We start from the raw sequence: 11,699 nt of genomic DNA, 5'->3' as shown, positions 1-11,699 counted from the left end.
TTTATTTATTTTAGGGGAGGAGGAAAGGAGGGAGGGAGAGAAAGAAACATTGATGTGAGAGAAATATCACTTGGTTGCCTCCCACCTTCACCCTGACCAGAGATCAAACCTACAACCTTTTGGTGATTGGGATGATGGCCAGGGCAGTCTAGCTTGCTTTTAAAGAAATTAGTCATATATCATTAATTACTTTCTATAACATTACCTTATATTACCATTTCTATTGGCTACATATAATTTTTGTAACATGATTTATCTTCTTAGATGCTATTTTGAGTTTTTTTCTTTATAAACAGTGTGATGAATATTTTTTAAAGTATTTTCTTTGGCCCTGGCTAATGTGACTCAATAATTGTTTGGGCATCGTCCTGTTCTCTGAGGGGTTGCTGGTTCTCTATTTCTGGTGAGGGCACATGCCCAAGTTGTGGGTTTGGTCCCGGTCAGGGTGCATACAGGAGGTAACTGATGTTTCTCTCTCATATTGATGTTTCTCTTTCTCCCTCTCCCTCTCTATAAATCAATAAAAATATTTTTAAAGTATTTTTTATTACATCTGTGTATCCTTTGGATCCATAAAGATGGAATTGCAGTGATTAAGAGTATACAAATTTTAAGGCTTTTGGTTCCTATTGTGAAACTGCCCTCCAGAAAAGCTGTATGAGAGTTCATATTTCTAATTGTAGGCTTGAGCCCATTTGAGAGAACCTTTTTCCTTTGTCTTCAAATTACAAAATAACCCCCCAAATTAACAGATGGATATGTGCTCCAGTCCACTTCCTAGAGGGTTACCATTGTTAATAGTGCGTATATTCTTCCAAAACATGAACACATGGGGAAGGATTTTAACAGCCAAGATGCTGTCTGTGTCTTTGCTGATACTGGTCACCCTTTTCTGCTCTGTCCAGGTAGAACTCATTAACCCTTTGATGACTGTCCCCATCCTTTATTCCTCTAATTCTTTTTTAATGAAGAATTCTTGGATCAGTAAATGAATTGCCGTTTCTGGAGCATCCTCTCTTTCCTACCAGGCTTCTTGAGGGCAGAGACTGGTGAACACTAGACCATCTGTACTGTGCCTAGTATTAAGTTGGGCACTGAGGTTTCAGTGAAGATAACCTGAGTAGGGACTACGAGGCCTGCATCAACTCTGACTTAGACGCTTCCTAGAAGTTCTTAAGCCTCAGTTTTTGAGTGTTTACCTGAGGAAAGGAGGCTTTCCCAGAGGCTGGGAGTGGGAACAGGTTCACAGCATGGCTTCAGGCTGACTGGCAGCTCTGCAGTAAAAGGGTGGCCTCTGGAGGAAGGTGGGCTTGGGTGCCTCTGTGATGCTGTTCCTCCCTACGTATATGACCTTGAGTGGTCTTCCCCTCTGTGGTTGTGAGGATTAGTTAGATAATGTTTGTAATGTCCAAAGTACCATCTCTTTTACATGGAAACATCCATAAATATGCGCTGCTACTACTATATTGACCTGGACTTCTCCAAGAAAAGAGAGGCTGCATTGGGAGGTAGACCCCCTATCATATTTATATACCAAAGGCAATCAGAGCTCCCAACAGACTCTCCAGCACTGATCCAGCTCCAGCTTCTTTCAGCACAGACCTCCACTCTATTTTAACAATCAGCATGTTTAATTGGGCCCCCCTGTGGCACTGTCCTCTGCTTTCTCCGAGGTTCTCATGCCATGGGCTCGGACTCGATACAAGCATGTGAAATGGGGGTGACCCCAGTTGCTTAGAATCTGTATCTTCACCTTGGGAAAGGCAGTTGGGGGGTCATTCTGGGAAGACAAATGGATTGTGCCAAGGACTGCCTTCCTCCCCAATCTTCCCTCCCTGTTCCACTCCCTTGGCACCCTCATTCTCAGAGACAAACACACCTGTAGGTGGAAAGTCTGAATCTCAGATTTCTCCATGTCGAAGGTGAATTTCCCCAGGAAAACTTCCGTCTCATCATCAACCTGGAGGCCCTGGTAGATGAAGAGTGAATGAAGGAACAGTGAGGCACAGGTGGAGAACAACTGGAGGACCTACTATGTGTGTGTTAGTAGCTGTATGCATGCTCGCTCTTATGTTGTGGGGTTGGGACAGTGTAGCGTGGAATGTGGGCTCAGAGAAACCCGGCTGCAATTTGTAGTCTGGCCAATTAACTGTGTGACCTTGGGCAAGTAAGGTCCCCTTTCTAAGCATTACTTTTCTCATCTGTACAAGGAACATAAGTTGTGTAAATGCAAGGAGATAAAGCAGAGTTAGCGCTCATTAAACCACAATGAGTATTTGGATATGGTTGTAATGACTTATAACCTATGGCAGCCCTGACAGGCAAATGGTATCTCCAGTTTAGAGATGCATAAGTGAAGACTCGTTGGCACCAGTTTTCATGAGTGCCTGGTGCTTTCTAAGCAAAATCCCCCACCTCCTTGGCCTCAGTCCCACTCACATAAACTGCGAAATCGCGGGGGGCGCTGTTGGCCCCCCCGGTGTGTGCCACACTGGGAGGAGGATGCTGCAGGGTAATGTCGCTCAGCTGCACACGACCCGGCAGCCGGATCACCACCTGGCCCTGGTCGCCCTCAAAAGCCCAGCAATTCCCAGGGAACACATCTGGCTGCAATCGGACAGGACAGTCAGTCGATCAGAATCCGAAGACCGAGCGACTTTGCCCTTCTCCAGCCTGAGCATGGGTTCACAATGGCAGCTTCCGCCTGGCTCAGTCCTCCACCTCCACCTCCAGTCCGAGCACCTACTTAGACAGAGCCTTCCCCAGTCCCCAGTCCCGTCCCCAGTCCCTGCCTCTTGCCGGGTTTCTCAGCAAAAGGAGCTTCAGCCAAGCCAGGTCCGGCCTTCTGCCCGGCCCATTGGCCCCGCAGGGCCCCGCCTAGGCCACGCCCCCATCTCGGCTCAGCTAGGTCCCACCTCCAGAGAGCTATTGGGTTCATTCCCCAGCGTCCCTCCCCCAGTCCCGCTCCGGAATCCGTGTTCCAGGCCCACCTCCAGGATAACCATGGGCGGCCGCGCATAGTTCCAGAAGCTGAAGCGATTCCAGAAGTAGGCGCTGTTTGCGTCCTCGTAGTCACGGGATGTCTTCTCTAAGTCGATGGAGGCTCCTGGAACAGGGGAGAAGCAACCACTCAGACTCCCAGGCCGGACCAACAGCCGGGTCAGGGTCTGTCGGAGGTCGGACTCCTAGGGTCGGTCATGTGTAAAGGTCCATGTCAATGTCTGCGTCTTTCCGTGTCTCTGTGTCTCAGTTTCTCAGTGTCCATGGGTCTTACCCACAGAGCTCAGCGCATAGTCGGGTTTTCGAACAAAGTCCTCATTCAACCTCTGGAATACGAGCTTGGCCACTCTCTGAAAAGAGGGAGGACGGGGCTTGCGGGCTGGTTTTATAGTTGTTTGGTATGGACTTTGTGGCCCCGAGAGAAATCACGAAGTTGGGGCTCTGGGACAGGGCTTTAAGTAAGGTTCAGGACCCAGCGAACGGGGCTGTGCAGCAGGCGGAGCTCTTGGACACCCCTGGGTCCTGGCTGTAAGAGCAGGATGCGGCAGGGCTCACCTCGCTGTTGGCTGCGCGAACGCTGGACACCTCCTTGTGGAGTTGATCCAGCTCGGCCTGCAGCTGCTGCAGCTGCTGCCCCTGGGTGCGCACGCGCTCGTGGTACTCGCTGCAGGCAGGAGGTTGGCACAGTGTGGTTGGCTCCCTGTTCCTGGGACACTTCCCGTAAGCCCCTCCACAGGAGCACCTTTGGGTCCCCCAATTCCACATCCCAGGTGCCATCTTTCACCTTATAGTCAGCATCTCCGGTTCCTATTGGAGGGAGGGACAAAATACAGCGCTGCTCAGTTCCCACCCACCCCCTTGTCCCACTTCAGTCTGAGAGCAGCCAGACTCTAAGGGCCTTCCTTTTGCGGACTGCCATCCCCTCCCCTGACCTTCCAGGACCCCTCAGAGACCCTCAAGCACCTTTGGACACAATCTCAGAAATCTCCTATTTATATCCAGCCCTTCCAGCACTGTCCCCTCCTCCCAGCAGCCCAAGGGACACCCCACAATCTCCAGTTTCATAGCCTGCCACCCACCCACCCCAGGACACAGTTTCCCAGACTCACACTCTCCAAAGGAGGGACCAGGTACAGGAGACCCCACCAGAGTGCTGGAGAAAGAGGGGGGTGGTCTCAGGGGAAGGAAGGGGAAGAGGGTTTCTCTGGCATAAAGGACAATGAAGAAGAGGCTGAGGGGTTTGAGTCTGAGCAGGGACTACAGGGCTCTGAAGGAGACTGCGGAGAGCTCAAGGGGCAGAGGGCTATAGGAGAAAATGCGTCTGGTTTGGCTCCAAAGCATCCAGGGCTGGGGCCCCAGGGAATTCACCACCTCACCTGTCAGAAAGAGGCTCAGCAGTGACACAGCCGTGAGCAGGAAGCGAATGGAACAGACTTCCCTGAAGAACCGGAGGGAGGCTGAGGCCCCAGGACCCTAGTGAACCCCACAGCCCCCATCCCAGGCTCTTAGATCCAGCAACTCCTACGAACACGGCTCAACAAGGTCTGAATTGGCTCAAACCTCAGCCGTGTGGGGCCCGCTCCCCACCTCCTCTCAAGAGCAGCCCCGAGGGCTCCCCCTTTCCTCCCTCTGACCTGTACACAGTGACCAGCACCTCTCCTAGCAGGGATAAAAACACGCTCAGCACCTGGAAAAGTGGGTCTGGGAAGAGGAGAGGGGGTTCAGAGACGACGGGACTACGGCTTAGAGAGAGGTAGAGAGGAAGAGGGTCGGGGCAGGAGAACTAGATGGGAGCAGAGAGAGTTCGGGCTCAGAGAAGGTGGACCGGGCTCAGAGAAGGGGCTGTCGTCTCAGGCATGGGCCGCGGACCAGAACGGAGAACCGGGGTCTCGGCGACAAGAACTGAAATTAAGGGAGGGAGGCTGGAGGGTGAGAGGGGATCCGGGCGAGCCTGGCACATACTCAGGAAGCTCTTGAAAACCCGCGGGGACCGCATCTCCTGCCTCAGATCCAGGGTCGAGAGAAGGTTGAACCGCTCCTCAGAGACAACGGGAGAGCCAGCCGGTTCTGCGGGAGCCCAGGGGCTCCATTGGGCCTTGCGCACCGCGGGCTCATTCTTTCCCCGAGACCCAGACGCAAGCTGCCCAGCCCAGAAGCGGGCAGTCGCTCAGGCTTGGGTCCCACCGCATCCCCACCCCAGGCCCCGCCCCTCGGGCCCGCCCTCACATGCTGGCCCCGCCCCCAGTCGTAGGTCTGGGTTCGGCCCCGTCCTAGGTGGTCACTCTGGCTAACAGAGGCCACGCCTCCTCGGTCCCCAATCACAGCCTTTCTCCTCTCTTCCCGGGGACGTCCATCCCGTGCCCAGCCCGGCCCGGTGTGCCCCCCGTCCCCTCCCCCGGCTTACCCGGGTTCGACCCCGCCCGCACCCGAGGCCCCGCCCCTCACGGTTGCCGCGCCTTCGGCGGTCGGCGCGCTGTGGCTCCGCAGCGCCGGCTTCTGCCGAGAGCTTCCGGCCCGTGCGGTTCCTCCGGGCACTCCTGAGCTCAAGGCGGGCTCACCGCAGCTCGAGCCCTGGGCTCTCCTGCCCTCGGGCTCCCCGGGCCCCGGCCCAGCTGACCGATGGCCGCTGCTGTCCCCCGAGGTGGTGCTCACTGAGCTGTTGCTGTTGTCGCTATAGAAGTTGGGCGTGTGCTTGTGCGGGGACGCGGCCGAGCCCGGGCGGGGGCTCCGCCGCATCCTGACTCTGCGCCGGCGCCTCGCGGACGCCAAAGTCGCCGCCGCAACGCCAAGCCCTCGGCCCTCCCTCCGCGGGTGCGCGCCGCCGGGTCCCACGGAGCCTGCGTGCAGCCGGCGGGCCCCGCAGCCAGACCCAGCCCTCTCCCGTGTTTCTGAGCCCGTCCGCTGACATCACAGAGGAGACCGCGGCCTCCGCGGAACGCCGCGACCCAGCGTCACAGAGCTCATCGTGACGTCGCTGGGAGCCTGGGCAGCCTTATTCTTTCCCGTGTTAAAGCCAGCAGTGACATCACGGCACTTCCCAGAGCACCCTATCCGACACTACACTCGGCTTAAAAGAACTCCTGTCTTCCTACATCCTCTGGCACCTTCCACAGGCTTAGCATGTAATAGGCTCTCAAATATTTATGAATGAATGAATGCTAAGCAGGGCAAGGGATCTCCCAGGGGACTTCTAAATAAACGTCTGGTCTCTTTTGCTTTGCAAACCCTTCAGGCCCCTCCTCTCATCCTAGTCACGAGGCCTTGAGAACTCTGACATCAGGGGATCTGTGGGTCTCTCTCTCAGACCTATATTCGCCAGGGGTCTGTGGGGTGAAAATTCAGTACCCGCCCACCAATCATCATACCCACGCGAAAACCAGCCAACCGAGTCGCAGGAAGGGAATGGGGAAATCACAGATGGCCACAGCCAAGAGACCAGAGGTTCACAGACTCCTGTGCAGCAGCCCATAGAGATTCAGGTTCCCAGGTGCACCCTGAGATTCTGCTTCAGCATCTCTAGAGTGGATAAAATGCAGGAATGTGCATTTTTATTTTTTTTATTTTTTATTTTTTAAAATATATTTATTGGTTTCAGAGAGGAAGGGAGAAGGAGAGAGAGATAGAAACATCAATGATGAGAGAGAATCACCGATCGACTGCCTCCTGCACGCACCCCACGAGATTGAGCCCGCAACCCAGGCATGCGCCCTTGGCCAGAATTGAACCCGGGACCCTTCAGTTCGCAGGCCGACGCTCTATCCACTGAGCCAAGCCAGCCAGGGCTGTGCATTTTTATTTTTAAAATATTTTTTTATTGATCTCAGAGAGGAAGAGAGAGGTAGAAACATCAATGATGACAGAGAATCATTGATCGACTGCCTCCTGCATGCCCCACACTGGGGATCGAGCATGTGCCCTGAGTGGGAATTGAACCATGTGAACTTCTGGTATGTAGGTCTACGCTCAACCACTGAGCCATGCCGGCTGGGCAGGAATATGCATTTTTAATGACCACATGTGTGGTCCTGATTAAGGCCATTCTTTGCAAGCAAGTCAGTGATTCCTGTGCACGTTGCACAGCTAGGCACACAGGTCCAGAGAGGGGAAAGGACGTGCCTAAAACCACACAGTGGGTGATAGAGATTAGAATTTCAAAACCCAGTACTCTTTCCACTACATCCCATCTTCTTTGGAATATTAGGAAGTGGAAGTGGCAGTTGTTAGAGGGGTTGAGGCCGAGAGAGGGTCTACTCTTATCTGCTGCAGCTGTCCCATACATACCTTACACGAAGGCCAAACTGAACAAATCACAGATCCAGGAACACACCCTGCATTGCTCCGCACTGCCTGGATAGCCATCTCTGCTCAACTCCTGTCCTCAACGCCCTGTTTAAAGGCTTCCTCCCCAGGGAAGCCCCTCTGGCCTCCCTCCTCCAAGCCACCCAGCCTGACTTGTTTCTGTTCTGATGGGGATTGCAGTCTTTCTAGGTCAGTGGTCGGCAAACTGCGGCCCCTTGAGTGTGGCTCTTGCACAAAATACCATGTGCGGGCGCGCACGTACAGTGCGATTGAAACTTCGTGGCCACACTCAAGGGGCCAAAGAGCCGCATGTGGCTCGCGAGCCGCAGTTTGCCGACCACTGTAATTTAGGCTATGTTTGATGTTGGAGTCCACAAAGCTACTGGAAGACAGAGAACATGCCCAATTCATCTCTGGCTGCAAACCCTTTCCCTCAGGGTGTCATAGCACAAGTCCTGCCCATAGGAGGTGCCATGAAGTAGAATGATTAGGTGGATGGCCATGAAATACACTCAGAACATAGTTATTGTCACCCACTGGTTCAAGACTACAAGATACATTAATTCCTTCATACATTTAGTAAAAGTACTACACATCTGTTTAGGGGTTATTGTCCTAAGCTAGGAGTTCTGTGTCCAGAAAAATGCACATGTGCTCAATATTTTACAGAGAATTTTAAGAGTTTGCTGACTCCCTGGAGCTCATCTATAGTCCCACTAGTAAACCTCAAGAACCTCTGGCTTCTGGTTAAGAAGTGCTTTTGCACCTGTTATGTGCAAGCTAAGGACATATTCAATCACTTATTAATTCAATAAATGTGTTGAGTGCCTACAGTACTAATGCTGGGGGCTACAGGATTCATCTATTAACCCACCCGTTTATTCAGCCAGTATATATATACATATATATATATATATATATATATATATATATATATATAATTTGTATTGATTTTTAGAGAGAGAGGAAAAGGGAGAGAGAGAAACATCAATGAGGGAGAAGTACTGATTGGCTGCTTCCTGCACACCACTTACTGCGGATCGAGCCCACAACCCGGGCATATACCCTGACCAGGAATCAAATCAGTGACCTCTTGGTGCATGGGTCAATGCTCCATCACCGAGTCACACTGGCCAGGCTCAGTCAGTGTTTTGAGGGTCTACAATGTAACCAGAGAATGAGCTTGGCATTGAGGACAGAGAGGTAAAGGAGGCACTAACTACATGAGGTCCCATGCCCTGAAGGCCACATAGGCTAGCTGGGCCAAACTAGGGTGCTATCTTCTCCCTTTGCCTCCATCTCCACTGGGTCCCAGCTCCCGCCACACAAGAATGCAGGATGGAGGCTGAAGGTGGTGCAGGGAGGGAGGACTGAGCTGACCAGAGGGACCTTACACCCATCTCTCAGTCCTCCCACTCCTTCCCCACCTATGACCCCCAAGCCTGCTGTCGGTGTGTTTGACTAAAGGGCAGGGATTGCTGAAACCTGCTGGGTGAGTCCAGTGAGTCAGAGGCGATTCAGGTGTGTGGGAAGGTGGGCAGGAGGGTAGAGGTAGAGCCAGTGGCCCTGGGACGATGGCTCTGACTGTATGTGTGCGGCGACTGACGGGGCTGCCGGGAACTCATGACCGACAAGTGAGGCTCAGCTTTCGGGGTGAGGCTTGCAGGGGTGTGCTAAGGATTTTTGAAACTGGAAAGCTCTATTCCCATGGCCCCCAGACCCATCCCTGGGTATCTCTATAGCCTGTTCTCTGTCTTCTTAGTCCATACCCAACTCTGTGCCTCAATCCCTCTCTATCTTCTACCTTTCTTTAAAAGTGAGTCCAGGGGGACTGGACTCTGGGCCAAGGAGTGTGTGTGTGTGTGTGTGATTTTTTTCATGGGGAGGGGGTGGTAAATGACTAAATTCAATTCTGAGCAGGTTTTACCCAGAAAACCAGGAGAATTCACTGTGGCCAAGAAGCAGATATCGGTGAGGTCAGTGAGGTTGAGTCCTGGATGGGGAAAAGCTGGTCTGTGCCCCATCTAAGTCCATCCTGGGGTTGGAAGGTTCTTTCCTGGGTTTTGAGAGGTATGGTCTCAAGAGGTGGGGTCAGTCTCAAGCTTGAGAGGTCAGACCCAGCTTGAGACAAATCAGAATTAAGATGGGGGATTTTGATTGATCGTTTTCCCAGATCAGCCTAGTTTGGAGTCAACCCCATGTTGGGGCCGGGGCGTGGCGGGGTGGGGGTGGGGGGCCGGGGAGATTCCAGGTTTGAAAAATCAGTTATAGGTTGGCTTCAAGTTTGGAGGGTTGGCTCCTGTTTCAAGGTTAGGTACAGGCTCTGGACTGGGGGTAAGGGTCAGCCCAGCTTTGGGTGTCATAAGGTTCCTCCTATTCCCAGCTGTTCCGTTGGCCACACTATGGGGCTCCGCTGGCTGGGGAGTGTCTGTCTGTGCAGGTGGTCAACTGCAGCCGTGTGTTCAGCTCCAGGTGAGTAGGTCTCGGAAAGTCAAGGATGCAGGTGGGGCTGGGGGTGGCTTGGGGCCATTCTCCGGGTCACTCTTCTGCTCCATGCCACACCCACAGGTCTCTGGGGACCCTGGTGATTTCCTTACAGCAGCTACAGATCGCTGGGCATTTGGTGCTGCAGGAGGCCCTAGTGGATAAGAATCTGCAAGTGTCCCCGGTGAGTCCCACCAGCCCCTAGCCTGCCACCCCCAAGCCTCAGAGTCCCTCTAAATCAGCGGTTCTCAACCTGTGGGTCACGACCCCTTTGGCGGTCAAATGACTTTTTCACAGGGGTCACCTAAGACCATCCTGCATATCAGATATTTACATTACAATTCATAAAAGTAGCAACATTACAGTTATGAAGTAGCAACTAAAATAATTTTATGGTTGGGTCACAACATGAGGAACTGTATTTCAAGGGCCAGAAGGTTGAGAACCACTGCATAGAAGATTACATTTCTCAGAGGGGAGAAACTAGACCCAGACAGAAGTGGTAATTGCCCGCCCCCCCCCCCCCCCCCCCAAGACAGGGCTCTTTTCATTGCAGCCCCTGCTGAAGTCCCAGGTGGGCTCTGAGGGTCAGGGATGAGACAATGGGGAAAGGTAAGAAGTACTGTGCTGCTCCCTGCCCCAGGCACAAGTCTTGCAGGAGACAAAGATAAAGTTGGCTAGATTTTCCTGGTGTGTCATGGGGGTCAGTAGAGCCTGGTAGAAATGGACCTGGGTTCAAATATCAGATCTACCATTTCCCAGCTGAGAACTTGAACAAATGATTTAATTTTCCTAGGCTGTTTTCTCATTTACATTCTGTGGAATCATACAAAATGAGCTTTTCATTCAGTCTGTCATCATTTGTTGAACTGTCATCATAAGCCAAGTGCTGAGCTGACCAATGAGGACTGAGTGGTGAACAAAGCCAGATAATTTGCTCTCTTAGAGCTCTGTAGCTAAAAGAGAGGCAAATATTAAACAAATATCCACACAAATAAGTGTAAAATTGTCACTGGCCAGTCTTATAAAAGAGCTGGTAGAGGGCTTGGAGAGTGTATAACAGAGGGATGTGGTCTATTTGGGGGTCAGAATAGGTTCCCTGAGGAAGTAGTGCTTGAGCTTGGGAATGAAGGATGATAGGAGTTAACTCAGAGGAGAGATTGTTCCAGGCAGAAGAACTGGCATGGGCAAAAGCCTAGTGCCCTGACAATACATAACTGGAGGGCAGGGCAGGAGCAGATCCCTAAGAGATGGGGCTGAAAAGGTTTGCATAGGCCAGACAGACCATGCTCAGCTGTGAAGGCCACAGTAATGGATTTCCAAGGGCAATCAGAGAATTTTGGAGTCCTGTTTGGCCCCTTCAAGAGATAACTTGCACATGGTTAAGTTCTTAATAGGTTGTGAGTAGTCAATATTAGTAATGGTCAGAGAGGAATTACAAGTCACCACAGATGCAGGCCAGGAGGGTCTCTGTTTATAGGTGGAATACAAGGCATTGTCCTTGGGCTTCTCTTAGCCCCATGGCAGTTTGAGGGGCCCTGGGGCACACTGTGTATCTGGTTGCAGATCCAGGTGGAGCTTGACCTGAAGTACCAGCCCCCAGAGGGTGCAACTGGAGCCTGGGCAGAGGAAGACTTTGGGGCACCCACTCAGGACAGGTAAATCATTACCCTCCAAACCCAAGCAAGACCTGGTGGTCCCCACCCAGGTAGGCCTTGGGGAGGGAGATGTGGAACCCAGTTCCACTCTGGCTCTGCTGGATATGGTGACCTAGCACTCATGCTGCCCAGTTTGCAGCTCTGTAGTCAGGCCTGGCCCTTTCATTTCCTTCATTTTTCTTCTTCTCAGCTCGGAGCTGGTCATCCCCAATGTGGGTTTCCAGGAGCTAGAGTAAGTATATGGGGATGACCTTGGGT

The 11,699-nt window shown here is 52.5% G+C and overlaps 2 protein-coding genes across 2 annotated transcripts in view; one reads left to right on the top strand and one right to left on the bottom strand.

Moving 5' to 3' along the window:
- Positions 1-718: 718 nt before the first annotated feature.
- On the bottom strand, positions 719-5,794 carry SPAG4 (sperm associated antigen 4). The gene is made up of 12 exons (XM_070421519.1): positions 5,427-5,794; positions 4,963-5,067; positions 4,635-4,701; positions 4,377-4,438; positions 4,110-4,153; positions 3,785-3,807; positions 3,556-3,664; positions 3,275-3,350; positions 2,991-3,106; positions 2,440-2,607; positions 1,880-1,969; positions 719-1,780 (listed from the first exon to the last, which is right to left on the bottom strand). The coding sequence occupies exons 1-12, from the start codon at positions 5,734-5,736 to the stop codon at positions 1,631-1,633; spliced, it is 1,320 nt and encodes a 439-aa protein (XP_070277620.1). The 5' UTR covers positions 5,737-5,794; the 3' UTR covers positions 719-1,630.
- Positions 5,795-8,873: 3,079 nt separating this feature from the next.
- LOC139014554 (fer-1-like protein 4) overlaps positions 8,874-11,699 on the top strand; it is a 30,548-nt gene continuing 27,722 nt past the window's right edge. The window contains exons 1-6 of the mRNA XM_070421517.1: positions 8,874-8,952; positions 9,220-9,275; positions 9,683-9,771; positions 9,868-9,967; positions 11,350-11,441; positions 11,632-11,673. Of these exons, the coding sequence (XP_070277618.1) occupies positions 8,874-8,952; positions 9,220-9,275; positions 9,683-9,771; positions 9,868-9,967; positions 11,350-11,441; positions 11,632-11,673 (458 nt within the window). The remainder of the gene's footprint in view (positions 8,953-9,219; positions 9,276-9,682; positions 9,772-9,867; positions 9,968-11,349; positions 11,442-11,631; positions 11,674-11,699) is intronic.

Source organism: Myotis yumanensis, unplaced genomic scaffold (assembly GCF_028538775.1).
Source record: "Myotis yumanensis isolate MYYU_CA2020_CCGP unplaced genomic scaffold, mMyoYum1.0.hap1 SCAF_7, whole genome shotgun sequence".
In the NCBI taxonomy this organism is placed as follows: Eukaryota; Metazoa; Chordata; class Mammalia; order Chiroptera; family Vespertilionidae; genus Myotis; species Myotis yumanensis.
This window is presented reverse-complemented; position numbering and strand designations above follow the sequence as displayed.